At 38.1% G+C, this 18,500-nt stretch overlaps 1 protein-coding gene across 1 annotated transcript; it reads left to right on the top strand.

Moving 5' to 3' along the window:
• The first annotated feature begins 13,578 nt into the window (after window positions 1-13,578).
• LOC149221212 (uncharacterized) lies at window positions 13,579-16,828 on the top strand. Its single transcript, XM_089382920.1, has 5 exons — window positions 13,579-14,943; window positions 15,119-15,226; window positions 15,384-15,488; window positions 15,648-15,753; window positions 15,963-16,828. Exons 1-5 carry the CDS (start codon window positions 14,859-14,861, stop codon window positions 16,249-16,251), a joined length of 693 nt encoding a protein of 230 aa, XP_089239046.1. The 5' UTR covers window positions 13,579-14,858; the 3' UTR covers window positions 16,252-16,828.
• The last annotated feature ends 1,672 nt before the right edge of the window (window positions 16,829-18,500 follow it).

Below are 18,500 nucleotides of genomic sequence, written 5' to 3'. Positions count from 1 at the left end.
CTCGATTTGTCAGGAAATTTTGGTCAAGTCTATGGGAGTTAATGGACACAAAGTTAAAGAAAAGCACGACATTTCAACCGCAAACAGATGGTCAAACAGAAGTGGTCAACATGACAGTGATACAGTGCTTCGAGGATATTGTAGCAAGCATCCCAAACTTTGGGATGAGCATTTGTGTTATGTGCAACATGCTTACAACCATGCAAAACATTCTTCTACTCAAAGATCTCCTTTTGAGATTTGTTTTGGTTTTATACCAAAGCCTCCCTTGGATTTTGCCTTTGGTAAAGAAATAGTAGTTGATGGACACAATGATGTGGAAAAAGCAACCAAGTTCATTGAACAAATCCAGTAAATTCACTAGGAAGTACAGGAATAGCTGGAAAGAAGCCAAGTAAAGTATAAGGCGCAACATGGCAAGCATCGAGTTGAGCATAGTTTTCCAGTTGGTGATCAAGTCTGGTTGTACATCAACAAAGAAAGACTACAAGGGGAAGGTAAGAATTTGAAACCAATTAGATATGGTCCTTTCAAAATACTTGACAAAATTGGTGAAAATGCTTTCCGCCTAGATCTACCAGCTTATATGCAAATCTATTCCATCGTAAATGTTGAAAAATTGCGATTGTATGAGCCTTCATTTATTTAAGATCCTGAAGAGCAAGTTCAACTACCTTCACTTGAATAGCTTTTGCCCGAGTATCTCAATGAGCTACAAGAGGACACAGTTCTTGACAGAAGGATAAGGACTTCACGACGGGGAAATGTTGAGTATCTTCGAGTTGGACTCAAAGGTACAAATCCAAGTAAAGCACGATGGACCAAGATTGGAAAAGTGAGGGAAATTTATCCTCACTTACTCGACAGCTAAAACCAACTTTTGGTGGTCCAAAAGCTTCCAGTGGGGAGGAGTGATCCAAAATGGATCCAGTTTTGCCTCTAGATCAAAGTCTTCAAATGCAGATGAAAGTGGGATCAAGTCGAAGTGCTCATCAATATGATTCCAATGGTGTGAACGATGCGTAAATCTGAGTCTGGATGAAGAAGTTAAAGCCAGTCAAAGTTTATGAAAAATTAGGGCAAAAATTCAAAAAAGTCAAAGGTCAACAGTCAACGGTCAACAGTCTACTAGATGATGTTAGCAGGATACGTGTCATCCCAGGAATACACCACTTGTCTTGGATGACATCAGCAGAGGAGGTGACGTGTCGCGATGTGATTGGTTGATATGGGCCAATCCGGTGCTGACACGTGGTAGCCCGGATTTTGCCCAATGTGGCCTTATTTCCAAAATTTTGGGGATCAGGGAGGATCGAACCCCTGACCTCCCGGAATGGCTAAGTCTTCGTCGGAACTAGCTCACTGGTTGGGCTACCATAGGTCTTGTTAACGGAAGTGATTAGGCTATATTTATGGTGTCTGGGATTTGGGTCGCCGGAAAAAGCGCTGACGGCTGGGGTCAACCCCGCGACTGTCGGAACCCTTAAGTTTATTAATGCAATATCCCACATGCAACGAGTGGTGGTAACCATATACCATATATGAACCAAACAAACCATATAACAAGCAATGACAAGTGGAACCATATAGCCCGAAACCTTATCATATAGTGCGAATATCTATGTATATCCAATGTAAAATGACGGGAGTGTTGGGCGGGGGTTTCGACCCGCCGACCTCCAACCTTATATACCAACGACTTCAAACATTCAGGCTAACCAACATGTCAAGGGTGGGACTTGGTTAACCAAGCCACCATAATTTTATTTAAACAGTTGCAGGTGCTGAACCCACCATACCACTAGCGCACAGACCGAGGCAGTTTTGAGTAGGCCAAGGTGGTTTTTGTCAGCAGAGAGTGGTTTTGCAGTGACAAAGGTAGCTTTGGATCATTCCAGGGGGTCTGGAGGTCACAGTGACCAAATATGGTCAAGTTTACATTGGTTTGACTCGAAATTTCGAGCAGAATGCAACAGTGAGGTCCATTTTCTCATTTGATTCTCTGTTTTTGAGCTCATACCTGTAACAACATTTTGAAGACAAAATAAAGAGGTCAGCACTAGAAGCTAAAGGACCAGGAGACGTAGCTAGGAAGTCTGGTGAACTCTTTTATTAAATTTTGTTGTGTCGATGTGTTTGAATGTGTTTTTGATTTGCTTAATGTTTATGTTATTTGCAACCTTTTCGATCCATTGCACTAAGTAACATAAGAAACTTCACATAAAGTCTGTAATACCTTTTTCATTAATGGATCAAGTGGTATCAGAGCAGCAAGGTTTTTAAGGTTACTTAGTGCCTTTTTATCAATAGCCAAAATTTCATCAATATGCTTCCTCTTTTTAGTCTGAATCCAGTTATTTACAGACTTTTTAAGAGCCCTCAACTTAATCCCAATAATTTACAAAGAAGATGTTATCAAGGGGTTTGATCCTAGTGCCCAAAAATTATGCACTAATGAATCAAATTTAGGAAATTTTAAGAAGTGGTGATTAAATTTGAACGAAAGACCACCCCAATCCCCATCTACCTGCCACTAGAGTATGATAGGGAAATGCTCTAAAATTTGGGATGCAATAAAACAAGATTTCACAAACCCTAAGAACTCCACAAATTTTTTGTGAAGCATGAAACAACAAAGTCTCTTAGTGATGCCTATAGACCTAGCCCAACCATTTATCTAGGTCAAAAAAGGGAGTCAACAAAATATACACCAAGTGGTTCCTACCAAAAAGATCGTTGAAGTACCCGAGTCTAGTCTGCAATGATCCCCCCAAACCTCATTATCTTCAATGGTGAGGTTCAAATCCCCCACCAAAATAAGGGATCCCATCTTTAACAGGCCACGTGATTCCAATTTATCCTAGAAGTATCTTCTGGAAGAATATGGTGCTCTGTCCTTCGAGCCCTTGATGAAACTAGATAGAAGGATACCTGCAAAGGATTTATAGGCAAGAAAATTCATGACCTTAGGATCCCAAAAAGCCGCAAGACCACTAGATAAACCCAAAGCATCCACAACACATACCCGCCACCCGAGATAGATGCGGAGGAGAATGGGCCAAATTTTGTCTCTAATCATCATCGTCTCTTGTAAAAGGATAATAGAGGGGTGATTAACCTCAATTAAGTGTCAGAGTACGAGGATTTTTCGGGAACTAAACAAGCCCCCGATGTTTAAGGACGTGATTATCATGGTAAGCCCTCATAATTGGGAAAATAATCTCTAAGGGTCCGAATAGGAGAGAAAGCAAAAACAGAAGATGATGGACTAGGATCCAATGTTGCAGAAAGATTGTGAAGATCAGTATCATCCCCATTCGAACGATTTGAAGGTTTCAAACATCGTTCCTTCCTAATGGTCACATTACCATGAGAATTGGGACTGATAGAGATCTTAGGAGAGGAGGATGAATGAATCAGCAGGGTCTCTAGATGGATATCAGGGTGAAGGCGGAGAAACTCGATATCACTCCCCACCAAATTAGTAGGAGAAAGGTCTCTAGAAAAAGTCCCAAATTGAATGTGAGTAGGGTCAGGGCTATCAATCAATGAGTCATCAATAGTGGAGGTCGTCCCATTCGCATCAAAAGATAGAGTGTGGGTAGATTCAAAATTGTCTGAACAGGGAGCAATTTCTGGTACAAATAACAATGAAGAATGTTCAATACAATCAGAATGTGGCAGCTGAATATGCGGAGAAACAATACATAAAGGATGGAAAGTAGAATTACTAAGAGAAACAACACCTAATACCAAATCATTACAAATATGTTGCTCAGGACATGTCATAGGTGGTGTGATTTTAAGCTTACCCGAGAGAGAGTGCTGACCAATATCCTAAGCTGCCAAAGAGTGTACAGATGTCAATGGACGACCCCCATCACAGACAATCTCTGATATTCCATGTCATTGATTTCCAAATCCACGTGGGCACTCAGCAATAAGATGTCCAACATTATGACAACCCAGGCAGTGAAAAGGAATTTCCCAATAGTCAATTTGCTGCCTAGTAGAGAAGCCACCCCAATTGAGCTCCACCTTTGCATGAAGGCCAACAACGAAGTCCACCTCCACCAAAATCCATGTGATATGTTTATCTCTCTGTAATAGGCTTGCTTCCTCTAGGAAAGAAAATTTACCAATGGAATTGTCGATCATCATTAGTGATTCACGTGACCAGAATACAAGGGGTAAACCGGGGATTTTAGCTCAAAATCAATTTCTTTTGGTATGGATCAAAGCACACTTTCTAGTGATGTAAAGATAGGAAACCACAGCCATAAACCCAATACGATCCCAAAATATTTGCAGCAGTGTCATCATTAATAAAGTGGAAGCAGAACCATTGTTTGTATAAAATGTTGAAAAGAGGAGAGTACTTGAGAATAGGGTGCCAATTTTCTTTAACCCAGCACACCATCTGAGATCCATCCATTCGCAAATAAAACCACTTACCCATCCCCGTTGTTGTAATCCTACCATCCTGTCCCAAAAAATATCGAACTAAAAATGAGTTTTTGATAATCTGCATCAACCTTAACTGCCTTCTTTTTCCGCGCACGATGGAAAAACATTTTCCATGGATTACCATATTTGAGTACAATAGTTGGTGGGGATACCGAAACATTCAAATCCACGTGTATAGTTGTACGTACATAAGATGTCCCAAAGGGATAGATTCCTGACTTGGGGCATCCACGAATCTCTGCCTCAATAGTCGCATGTACCAATGCATCGTGTAATGGCATGGCATCACCCCAATTTCCTTCAGTATCAAGTGACATCCCACCGATAGATGTAAAGGCCAGTTGTGTAGTGGACGTTGCTGACACCATGAAATCCTACCTATATGTGCACTAAAGTAGAGATGTTACCAAAAAATGTCTTATGTAGTAGTGTCTGAAAAAACTTGATAAAATATGTAGACAAGTTAAATTAATGTCACTTATCAATTATTGACCCCACTCGATGTAGGTTGTCACTAGCTCAATCCACTAGGAGACCCCTTCAAATACAATAGGCTAGCCAATCACCACCAACCAATGTCCTTCAAAAAATATCATCAAGAACACAATCGGAAAAGATCTTCAATGACAACACAAACCATTAATGGATTGTCCCTCATATAATCAATGGACAACTTGGAAAATAAATACCCCCCAAGACCAATTAATGACCCCAAGAGACTCCTTCATGATCAAATTCAAAATTCAAATATGTTACCAACTCCACCAACCAAAATGAATGCACTTACATACCAGTAAAGATCCTCAGGAACCCCCTACCGACCAATCCCAAACCAGAAAGGAGCAGGAAGATCCATAGGAAAAAAGGTTTAGAAGAAAGACCATGTAAAACAACCAGCTAGTGTGTCTTAGATAGACCACAAAGAAGACCAATAGGTAGCAACTAAGATCCTCGAAATCCCCCAATCAAACAATCCAAAACCATAGAAGGAGCAGGAAGATCCATAAGAGCAAAGGTTCGGAAGAAAGACCACACAAACAACTAGCTAGTGCATCTCAGATAGACCACAGAGTAGACCAATAACTAGAGTGGAAAATAAATTGTTACTAGCATTTGCACCTTATGTTGCAAAGGAAACGCCGTAAGGCATAGAGTGGGGAAGAACATCATAAAGGGGAAGAATAGAGACATGTATAGAGTGGGGAAGAATAGCATAGAGTGGGGAAGAATAGGGACATGTGAATGGACATTGTTGAAAGCAAGGGTGGATGATAATGAGTTACAATTGCAATAGTTAGTTATGTGTATTTTGAAAATGAATATTTTGTAAATAATAATAGGTTGTGGAAGAATTTATAAAAAGTAAGCCATCAACTACACAATTGATATCTACAGAAATAGAAGGCTAGAAAACAAGAATTTTAATTTATAAGATACAATTTACATGGTTGATCAACATGTAGAAACCCCTTGTGTCATCGCTCTGTCCAAGTGGGGAATAATAATATGACAGTGGAATCACTATTGTGAATATGCAGAGACATAATACTATGGCATGCTTATAGATCGTTGTTGGCTGAATGACTTGCAATTGGCTTTCAAGCTGCTGGTTCACCATAAGTTGGATCTACAAAATATTAGTTGGATCTAAAGAACAAATAAAGCTAGGATAAAAGGTCCAAATTTATGAAATTATTAGTTTCTTCCTTCCCCACCTTTCCATTGTTGTTATTATTATTATAATACTAATAATATTATTATTATCATTACCAGATAGCTCCCTGGATGCCATCAAACATTTAATATTAATTTTATTAGAACAAATCAAGGTACGGATAGAAAGCTAAAATTTCTGAAATTATTAGTTTCTTCCTTCCCCTCTTTTTCGCTCTTAGCACTATGACACTTCCTTTCACATCCTACAGTGGATTGAACTTGCAAGAAAATTCGAGGTGAACCCTATACCTTTGCCTCTTCTGTTCATTTTTGTACAGAAGGAGGTATATACATCTTCAGTTCATATTTCTAGCCATTATCAACACCCAATACATGCTTTTGTATACAAGGAATTAAATTTTCATCATGTTTGAACTCAACTATTTGCCTTCCAAGGCTGGCTAAAATGGTTGTTGGGCTGAGGGCCTCCACTGCAAATATTTTTGTTGACAATGGCCGTTACAGAGAGTTTATTTTCAAGCATTTTCAAGTGGCTTCTGTGGATGAAGAAAGTGCAGCAGTAGTTCTAGTAAGTTGATCATTCTATACAAGAAATTCCCATCTGAAGCCCTGAGTAGGCTATGAGTGAGACTTTTTGCCTCTACATAAGAGTTCATTAGATAATGTGTTCTACAAACCCCTCTCACATACTCAACTGCGTGACTGCCCTATTCAAGAAGCCAGTTATTCCAATAAGCAATGAAAATCACCTATACAATTTACCAATTACAACAACAACCAACCAACAAAAAAAAAATGTACTCAGCAGACTAAGGCAACAAACTGGTCAAGTAATAATCCTCAGAAGGGCCAATATACTAGGACTCTCCATTCAACTAGGTATTACCACCTATATTTTATCTTGATTTAAGTATATTTCCAGTAACAATTCACCAAACTGTAGTCAGCCTATGTGATGAAACAATATCACCAAAAGTTCAAACTACGTATGTTACCAATAAAACTGTTGGATAAACCTATAAACAATCTTAATCATCCACTTCTACCAGCCTTCTTAGTATTAGGCTTTTAACAACATGTGTGTGATTAAGTTGTTTCTCATCTTTTATCAGCTACCACGTTTGACAGAAAAGAATTACAAATTTCCTACCTCCACTATCTAACAGATCTGCTAATTTCTGAATCATTCAAAACTTGAACAGGGCCAATATATTGAAATGACACCATGAGAGCCTCAGAGCTTATGCCTCCATTTATAAGCTATCTTAACTAAGCCATTTCTTTTGGTAATCCAAATAACAAAAAAACCATTCCATTTCTTGCCTTTAAAACAGATATTTTCATCCAACAACTTCTAGTGGCACGCAGAGGCAGATTCATTGAATTTTACAATTCACGCCAGTCTTGGTATGCAGAGGCAGATTCATTGAAATCAGATATTTCTTTCAGCAAAATATAACAATGTAATGAATATGTTGGCAACGATTAAATGATCCCTGGTCCACTGCAACGAGGAGAACATGATTCAATAACTATTCGAAGGCGCTACATGTACAAATGTAGTACACTGTTTTCTTCTGCCAAAGCTGCATTTATGGTTGTGATTATCATAGTCTTGTTAGGCATTGAAGTTTTTTCTAGATCACTCCCTAAATCAAAGGCAGTTACAGATGAATTCGACTCTGAACTCTGCAAGAGATTGGCTCTTAATTGAACCGTAATAGCTATGGAAATTTATTTATAAAAGGTATGCCATCAACTACACAACTGATATCTACAAAAATAGAAGGCTAGAAAACAAGAATTATAATTTATAAGATCCAATTTACATGGTTGGTCAACATGTAGAAACCCCCTCCACTACAAATATTTTTATTGGCAATGGCCCTTATAGAGAGTTTATTTTCAAGCATTTTCAAGTGGCTTCTGTTGATGAAGAAAGTGCAGTAGTAGTTCTAGTAAGTTGATCAGTCTATAAAAGAAATTCCCATCTGAAGCCCTGAGTAGGCTATGAGTGAGACTTTTTGCCTCTACATAAGAGTTCATTAGATAATGCGTTCTACAAACCCCTCTGACATACTCAACTGCATGATTGCCCTATTCAAGAGCCAGTTATTCCAATAAGCATGCGAATGAATATCACCTATACAATTTACCAATTACAACAACAACCAACCAACAAAAACAAAAAAAAATGTACTTAGTAATAATCCTCAAAAGGGCCAATATACTGGGACTCTCCATTCAACTAGGTATTACCACCTATATTTTATCTTGATTTAAGTATATTTCTAGTAACAATTCACCAAACCGTAGTCAGCCTATGTGATGAAACAATATCACCAAAAGTTCAAACTAAGCATGTTACCAATAAAACTGTTGGCTAAACCTATAAACAATCTTAATCATCCACTTCTACCTGCCTTCTTAGTATTAGGCCTTTACCAACAGGTGTGTGATTAAGTTGTTTCTCATCTTTTATTAGCTACCAGGTTTGACAGAAAAGAAGTGCAAATTTCCTGCCTCCACTATCTAACATATCTGCTAATTTCTAAATCATTCAAAACTTGAACAGGGCCAATATATTGAAATAACATTTCATTTGCTCGAAATTGTTTCAATCTATGATTGTTTATATAATCGTCTTACAACTTGTATATTTTTATAAAGGAGTGTGGTTTCCTAACATGCTTATGTATGAAATTAGGTCCAAGATAAATGGCAAGAATTTGATTGATTTTAACGTTTGAGAATTTTCAAAGCATTTCAAGTTCAGCGAAATAAAATACTTAGCTTGTTGCTTGTCTACTTTACAGTTTCCAGTAGCAAACAGAATTTGCTTTTATACTGGAGTCTAGCCTTGAACTCTTAAATAGAACTCTACACATGTATCCTTTCTATTAAGAGTGCTGATTTTTCTCTGTTCATTTTCTTTTCGACTGTGACTAATGCTTGTTCAAAACAATGTTGTCAGACTCTTTTCAGACTCCTGAATCTTGCCAAGTCCACTGAGTCGCCGCTGAAAAGAGTAACTTGTAGACACTCTTCGGTCATAATCCCCACTTGCCAGACTCCTCTGAAACTTGCCAACACATATTCTGAGTATTTTTTTTTCTCTTTGCCAAGCCTAAAAGATTCTGCTTAGTCTTCCTGAGTCACAGCCCAGCCAAGTCTTAGATGAGTCCAAGTCTAACAACATTGGTTTGAAACAATTTCTTTTTCAAGTCAGGTCAGCACATCTTCCTGTCCTTCCCACAATATTTACGTATGTGTCCATGTGTGTAGGATGTGTATGTGGATCTATTGCCCACTTTATTTCGTTTGAGTGAATCAATCATTGTTAAGATGAACTTTACAACAAACCCGTTTGTAAGTGAGGTGTCATGAACATACCTCTCCACAAAAAAGCTGAACTCTTGTGCAATACAAAAGTTGTTTCATCTATGAAATGAAAATTTTGTTTGATACTACCAGATTCAAAATGGATCGAGAGAAGTTTTTGTCCAATGTTTATTGAGAGTAAAATTAGTCTTTTAACTAGATGTTTGGTATAGGCAATTGTTAAAAATGGTCAACTAAGGTCAAATTCCACTATGGATGGCTCCTTTGTATGAGATGATGATGGCATTGGATTCCTCTTCTCGAGAGGACCAATTTCGACCTAAAGCACGATGGATTCTGACAGGCAGAAATGTATATTTGAAGTCAAGCTCACAATGTTGGTTTTGGTCAAGGTCAGCCCCACAGTCATGTAGGCTCATGAAGCCCAAAAGACATCACCTTTGACACACATTGAATTGTATAAATATAAGATGAGTTCACTCCATTTTGGCATCATCACACATGATTCTCTCTTTCCTCTCATGATGGATTCGACTTTCTTTGAGAAACTATCTCTCTCCCATACGTGCAAATTTTTGAAGGACAGATTTCCTGTGATTTTCTGCGGTTGACTTTTCCAGTACACAGAGCAGCATTGACCAGGCACTTTGCCCAACTGTTTGACTGCGACTTTGATGGATTATTACTCTGGATTGGGTAATTTAATGCATATTACCCATTTAATGCAGTAATTTAATTTTTTTAGGTACTTTTTATATGCTATTTGTGGAGGTAATATTTCATTGTTCTTACAATAGGAAAGTCCTCCTGCAGCAGCTAAACCACGTGTCATGATAAGAAGTCAATGAAGAGTTTTGTTATAAGAATTTGTTGATCTAAGTCCAATCTTCTCATTGGATAAAGCAGTCAACAGTATGTTTGAAGATATGATCCCTTTGGCACCTCTGCATCAGTATTCTAAAGCTAGCAGTCCTTCCATCCAGTCACCTGTGCTCACATAAATTCAAGTCTTGTAAATAAAGATGTCCAACAAGCAAATTTGTTGAGGATCAAATAAGTGACTCTAGGGATACATATATTTATTTGGATTTGATCAATGAATTAAAGAGAGCCCTATGGAGCAATGAAGAATCGAGTTGTTGGCCTAGTTCTCTGAACCATTAAGAAGGAGCCAAGTGTTCCTATTGTTCTAAGCACAAGAAACAATAAAGGTCTGCTATGCAATGGAGCTATCTCTCTTTTACATTCTGGGCATAGGTATGCTTTTGAATAAGTCTTTTGAAAAGAACTTTATTCTCCAAAGAGGCCAATAAAAGTGCAAGAACAAAAGAATATGCCAAAGGTCATTTCATGAAGCCAACCTTGGAGAAAGGATTACTCTGTTCTCGATCTTGTGGTATGGAGGCAGAAATGTTATGGCTCAGTGAACTCTGTCTTATATTCTCTCTCGCTTTTCAATTCAGACAGTGAATCTGACCTATTCATGCCTCTTTGTTCTCTAATTTATTGAAGAGAAAAAGTTTTGTTAATGTCGATTGTTTTATCTAAGAAGATGCCTACTTGTTCCTTGTGCTTGTAATAAGGCCAAGAAGCCTATGTCACATAAAGCACTGCTATATACTATCATGCTCTGTGAATTTGGCCGACCAGTATAGGTCATTGGGGCTGTGATATCTTGATCTCCGGTCTATAAGAGAAGAAAGGTGGTGGACTTCTCATTCCACATATTTGTAAGGAAGCGGAGAATCTTTTAAAGGAAAGTTCTAAGGCCCTTCATAATTTAAGGAAGTCGAGATTTTGTATGCATATATTTGCAAGCCTTGAAAAGACAATCAGTGGGCATCCTATGTCATCTATATTAGTAAAATCAAGGAACCCTATTTTGTGTATTGAAGAAGAGGCCAAGTCCTTATCACTGTTACAAGCACACACACACACACACACACATATATATATATATATATATATAAGTGTTAAAAGCCTGTTCCATTCAAGCCAACTTGCAAATCAATAAGGAATATATATTCATGTCTTTGAAACCTTCATAAGAGGTGCCTTGAAGCCAATAAAAATAGAGGATGTAGTTATGAGAAGGGATGGTCCCTTTAGACATCAATCTGAAAATGATTTTTGAAGAATAGTAAAAGCCCTCGATAATGCCATTATCTAGCAGTTGATGTGATTTTGTTGAGAAGGTTTAGTGGCAGCCCTCCATGTGATCCTATTTTTGTCTAGCAGCTGAAGGTTTGCTGATTCACTTGTCTTCATTATGCCTGCACAATACTGGTTATGATAGTCTATACTTCTGGATTTGCCAGAATAGTTTTGACTGGAACAGAAAGATGATATTTGATGTATTTTATTACATCTATATGTTGATCTCATATCACGTGTTTGTAAAATTTCTTTTTGATGAATATATCGCTTTTTCCATACTGAAAAATAAAATTAGAGACAACCTTGTATGAAGCAACATGGTCTTATGTAATTTGTTCAGCTTAATTTGACGGTGCACGTGCTTTTTGTAAATTAACAGCTTGTCTATGGCAAATGTGAAGTACATTGAAAACCTGTCAGTTTGTCAATTTGCAAAGAGTTAAAAGTATATCCTTTACTGAATCGTGATAATAATTAATTTCTTGGTATATGTATTACAAACTGATTCATAATGGTGTTGGATTGTAAGCAAGGGTAGTCCCTACAGATTTGATGGGAGATCGAGAAGACTATACAAATAGTTAACCTAGAAGATCTCACGCAAGGTTACATATTGAAAAAAAAATATATCCTATCTAGCTAGACTACAACGGATCTGTGACTGCTGCATGTATGGACGGTTCTCTAAGAGGCAGAAGCACATCCATCAATGCATTCGTCAAAGAAGCAAAGCCATTACTGTATTCATCAAATAATATGTTTAGACCAAAAATATCAAATAATATGTTTAGACCAAAAATGAGAACGGATCAATGGAGAAGTATGAACTTAAGCCAAGATTTTCTGAAAAAATCATATAGAAATTTTAGGGTCGATAAGTTTCGAATCTCTATTGAGGTTCATTATAGGACATGGTGGAGATTTATTATATGATGGTGATAAACCTTGATAAAGATTTATTATATGATGGTGATAAACCTTGATAAAGGTTCGAAACGCGTCACCCTAAAATTTTCCATGTGATTTCAAATTTTGACAAATCAGAAATCAGAAATATGAACTTATTTGTTCAGTAAAATTACATTACACATAAATCTTGTCGCATTAAGCAAGATATTTTAATTATCTACAGAGACAGGGACTAACTGCCTCGCAGCTATCCGCCTTGTTCATTTTGGTTAAGATTACAAATCTGTGAAGGTTGTATTCGGCGAGCAGTGAACACTGTGGCCACTGGACCACGATTGTGATTATTAAATGCTGTTATATTTACTACTCGCTTTCTTCACTGAAGCTTTCTCCCAAGTTTTCTTCACTGAAACCTTCTCCCAGTCGTTGGCGCAGCTGCTCGAATACTCCCACACTACATTGTAGTTTGGGACATCCAGACACATCAAGCTTCACCAACGATCTCAAGTGCTCAACTTTGGGCAGCACCTGTAAATTGGAACACCGGCGCAGCTGAAGAATTTGGAAGCCCTTTAGATCCCCAACTGAGTCTGGGAGCATTTGCAGAGCACGACACCCTTCCAGGTCAAGACTTTGGAGAACCGTCAGCTTCCCAACCGAGTCTGGCAGCGTCCGTAGAGCGCGGCACTCGCCCAGGACAAGACTTCGAAGGCCCGCCAGATTCCCAACTGAGTCTGGGACAATTTGCAGAGCACGGCACCTACTGAACATGGCCATTGAATTTCAGCCCTTGACCATTACAGACGAACCATCCACATTTTTTCAAAAATCAATGAAAACCATGGCACGGTAGAAAATCCAGAAATTCAAATTGCAGATCTGTTTTATATATTAATATGAATATGAAAATCTTGGAGCCCTAAATCAAACCCAGATACATGAACCATACACTGAAAGTGGCAAATATCTTAAAAACAGGCAAGGGCATCATATATATTCCCATGATTGAAAATTAAAAATTTCTCAAATAGAAGTACTGTAAAAGCCACCAAGCTAAACTTTACCTTCTGAGCATCTTTGAAAAGTTTCCTGATAAACAAAATCAAAAGTGTATCAATTTCAGATCTCTCACATGTTTCTGCAGTTTCTTCTCAGAACCCTCACCTAATCATAGAGTACAAATTCCAGCAGCTGTGTGGGAATCCAATTGCTCAAGACATGCATAGAATGAACAATGTCCAAAGTATTTTCAAAGAATGGCAGCGTCTGTGTTATAGTGATATACATGAGAATAACCCCTCTGGAGGCAATGAAACTGTTGAAGGGCCCGTTCAAGTTCATAGAAGTCGTAATAATTGTTACATTCCGCTCCCTCATTCTCACGGCGAAAGTTCCTGTTCCTCCTCCGATGTCCAACCCAATTCGAATTGTCTTCTTCTTCAGATTCAATACCTCGTCGACAGAGTAATCCATGGAGCCACCGCCATTTACCCACCTGGTTTTCTCCCGGCCTTGAAGATCGAAGCAGTCTTTGCAGTCATCGAAGCCCTTCTGGTATTTTCTCTGAATGAGGCACGAGTAATTCCAGCAGCTGTGTGGACATTGCATAAATCAATGTTGGATTTTTTCATCATCAAATTCATATAATTATGCTGTATTGTATCGAATTATTCTCATGGTTAGGCTTCAGATCAGATTGAAATGACGGGCTGCTCTGTAAACTAAGGAATATCTCATTTTATTTTTTTTTAACTTTAACTCACCAATCTAATTAGATTATTAAATAATACATATTAAATTTTAAAAAATTACCAATAAATTAATGAAGACGTGTCATAAATATTTGGGTAGCCAAAATGACATTTCAAAGCCAAAGTCAAAATATGCATTGTGGCAGTACTGATGACAATTCAAACACATGAATGTTTCATGGCCTCCACGTTCTTAGTGTCCTTCCATATAGTCATTTGAGGCTTGACACCACACTGAACTTACAAACAGTTTCATCATCTATGGTTGTGTGTATAAATTAAAGATGCAATGTGGCATTATTGGTGACAATTCAAACACATCAATGTTTGCATGGCCTCCACGTTCTTATTGTCTTTTCATATACTCATTTCAGGGTTGACACCACACTTGAAGCTTACAAACGGTGAAGCTTACAAACGGTTGGAGATCAGATCTCATTTGCTGTTGTCTGTATAAATTAAAGATTGGTTTCAAGTTTTCCTGGAAATAACATTCATAGCAAGATTAAAGTGGGATCGTCACTGCAACTATATTTAGATTAAACTGGGATCATCATGGCAAATGAGCAGCAGCCCAGGCGGGGAGTTGCTACTGACATTAGGGAAGATGCAGGTCCTGCGATCTCAGACCCATCTATAGGTAATTAGCTTACTGCCTCCATAGTATATCATGCTACAGTATACAGATATACATGACACCCTGACATGACAATGGTCTTGATCAATGTTGTTTTGGTTTCCCCTTTGTTTTGATTTAAAACAGTGGAGGAGTGTGTATGTAGTGTTTATTTGTTAAATTGATTTAATTAATGTAGGACTTTATAAAGTGCCACATACCAGGGAAGCCATCTTCATTGGCACAATGCCTCCTCCAGGTACTGCTGTGAAAGAGAATGCAGAAAAAGCGGGTATAACCCCTAACGGTACGTGAAACCATCAAACCTGCTCTATTTGGTTGCAACTGTTTAGCCCTAATCTTGAAGTGATGGGATTTTCCTATCAGTTGTCGAAAGCCCTATTTAGCATCTAAGGATTTGTTCCCCTTTGAACCCACTTTTGCCCTGCTTACTTATGGAGCAGAGAGAGCTATTGACAGACCTGGTAAACTGGAGCCAACAGCTGCAGATGAATCGAGGCTCAGCTCCAGGATTATAAACGCTCAGGGTTTTACTACCCCTTCTCCTGGTAAGATCACCAAGTTTCAACATAGCAATCTCAATTCATTTTAATTATGAGCCTTTAATGACAAAGGCCTCGCATTCCTGTGCACCGCCTGATATTTGTAAGACACTTTTCAGTATAAACAACTGACAACTACATAGAACTGGCTCTTCTCAACTGCAGCTGAGCTTCAAAACGAAGATCTCACCGTGTCTGGCACTAGGAGAGATTACCCATCTGTCCAAGAGTGCCTTGAAAATTTGAAACTTGTCCCAAGGCTATTTGACAGGTACAACATTCTTTGGCTTTTGTTCAAGAGGATGCTTAAATACTACATGCAAGTTTATCCCAATTTTCATGTTGTTAATCATCATCTATACATACCTTTATGGCATGATCTGTGTATCCGTATGTGGGCGTAAAGCCAGTAGACATGCTTTATTTGAATCTACATTTCTCAACTAATATGCCCTTTTCCACTTTCTTCATTCATTCCAGAATTGAGGAAAAACCTATAGACTTGATGGTAAAGTTCGGTGAAAGAGCAGTGGCATTTGCTGGAAAACTACCCATAGCCCAAACATGTGAAAAGCCTAGTTTGTTTCTACGAAAACATGGGATAGTTACTGCAGAGGACGTTTACCTGCTGCTATTGGTTAGTGTAGATATTGCAAACTTTGAGAGGAACGAAGCTCTGTATTTGGAATGGCTGGTGCAGGATGTTAGGCTTCCATCAGCTTTACCAGACGTTGGTAAGTTTTTCTGTAACACTGTACTCATCGTCTAGCTTAAGCTTTTACACTATGATATATACATTTCCCCTTTTCAAATTAGGAAGCAGCCTTTACTCCATACATGTAAAGTAATACAAAAACACAAAGAGTGCAATAATTTCTCTGAGCAGATTGGATTATTGTGTCATCTAAATCCAGATGTTGTCAACCGTTTGGGCCGAGAGATGGTGGAATATACATCATCCCCGTCATCACTGGCAGGAGGAGGTGTTCAGGGGCACTTATTTCTCTTATACCAGCAAGAGAAGCCATTGCCGAGCAACCTTGTAAATGAGATTCAAAGGGAAGGGTTTGATGCAAAAAGCTTTATCCGATCTCAGAACTTGGAGCATCCGTTTCCTGTTCTGGCTTTTTACTATGAGACGGAATGAATAATGTATAGCGCGTGATTATCTGCATAATATCACATCTTCATAACGAACACTGGTTAGCATGTATCTATCCTTTTTAGTAGCCAATTAAGAGAGCTAGTACATGTATATATCTATCTATATCTTTTCATTTCATTGTGAATCTGCTACAACCTGCAGGTATATCAATCTATGTGCATCTTTATGATTTGTGATTATTTTGATTATCCTATGTAGACCAAATTGAGCATAATATATCATCTTAACATCAATTTGCTCTCAGAGATATTCCTTAGTTTACAGAGCAGCCCGTCATTTCAATATGATTTGAAGCCTAACCATGAGAATAATTTGATACAATACAACATAATTATATGAATTTGATGATGAAAAAATCCAACATTGATTTGAGCCACCGCCATTTACCCACCTGGTTTTCTCCCGGCCTTGAAGATCGAAGCAGTCTTTGCAGTCATCGAAGCCCTTCTGGTATTTTCTCTGAATGAGGCACAAGTAATTCTTGCAAGAATATGCAGTCCAGACGACACTGTAAAATCAGGGGGGCTTTTCGCATGCTCTCAGGAAGTTGCAACTTCTTCCTGAAGCTCAGCCGTGAGTCCACAGATGTCAATTTACTCGTGCAAGAATATGCAGTCCAGACGACACTGTAAAATCAGGGGGGCTTTTCGCATGCTCTCAGGAAGTTGCAACTTCTTCCTGAAGCTCAGCCGTGAGCCCACAGATGTCAAGTGAAAGGTGAAACGTTTTTTCAAGGTTTTTAATATTTTAAAACATTTTTTTATTAAATCAGACACCTAATCAGATGGTTGATTTTTGTTTAATCGTCTAACAAAAGATCTAACGGCTACGATTAGGACAGAAAAGAATTTGGGGGAGTTCACTTCAGAGGGAAACGCCTTACGGCGTAATTAGTGTACCTTGAAACAAAAAAAACCAGTAGAGATCCCTGATATCATCCAGAATCACGATAAAAAATGAATCTAACTCAGATAAATATGCTTAGACGTATTGCACCCAACAGCACCAGCAACTGCACCAATGAAGGATAAATTTAAACCATCTACCTCCACACTTGCAGCCAAAATTACTGCCCTTGTGAATTTTGTGACTAATGCTTCCTGTTGAAAATAACAACAAGAAATGTTAGAAATAACATCTAGAAATTCTAATTTAATTTGTCCTTGAATTAAATTGAGAATTTGTAATTCTTTTCTTATAGAAACTTGTAATAGTTAAACTAAGTTAAGTTGACTTAGTTAACCTAGGAATTTCGAGTTGGAAGTCTATCTGGAGTCATGTAAGCGTGATCCCTAAATTTTAGGGGTCCAACTTGAGTTTATTGGAATTGTAATTAGATAACTCAGTTCAACTGAGTTATAATTAGTTAAACTAGTTCTAACTATTGGAGGAACTACTAGAGGTTTAGTAGTGAGTCAATGCACCAGTGCATCCTCAGTACCACACCAACTAATTGAAGATTCACTCAAGAATAACTCATGCATGTCAGTTCAAAGGAAGACCCAATTGAGACTAGAGTGCAAGGATTGTACTATTAGTTGTATAATTTTCCAAGTTGCGCAGATGGTGCATGTAATCAGTTGAGGACCTAAGTTTAGATTGTGCAGTTATGGAAGAAGGATTTCCTCATTAAATAGAGGCTAATTCCTCTAGGAATTGCATAAGGAAGTAGGGGATTCGAAGGCAACAAAATTGGCTATGTGTTGGCTTGAGCTAGCTTGTGAGAAGATAGTTAGATTATACTTGTGCAAGAATTGTTCAAGAGGAACAAGCATTATATTTTCTTCTCAGATCTTCTAGTTAATGAAATATAGATAGTCAGGGTTTTGAGTAGTTTCTTTACCCAGAGAAAT

The sequence above is a fragment of the Pinus tabuliformis genome, chromosome Q (assembly GCF_031772625.1).
Source record: "Pinus tabuliformis cultivar Carrire ecotype Pingquan chromosome Q, CPIR1, whole genome shotgun sequence".
Classification (NCBI taxonomy): domain Eukaryota; kingdom Viridiplantae; phylum Streptophyta; class Pinopsida; order Pinales; family Pinaceae; genus Pinus; species Pinus tabuliformis.
Note: the sequence above shows the minus strand (reverse complement) of the source record. Positions and strands in the feature narration are given on the sequence as shown.

What these genes read in the sequence shown, in the direction of transcription:
- LOC149221212 (XM_089382920.1), top strand. Translation starts at nt 14,859, where the DNA reads ATGGCAAATGAGCAGCAGCCCAGGCGGGGAGTTGCTACTGACATTAGG. An exon ending in AGCGGGTATAACCCCTAACG is followed by an intron (nt 15,227 to 15,383) that starts GTACGTGAAACC and finishes CTTATGGAGCAG; the next exon opens with AGAGAGCTATTGACAGACCT. An exon ending in TTTTACTACCCCTTCTCCTG is followed by an intron (nt 15,489 to 15,647) that starts GTAAGATCACCA and finishes TCTCAACTGCAG; the next exon opens with CTGAGCTTCAAAACGAAGAT.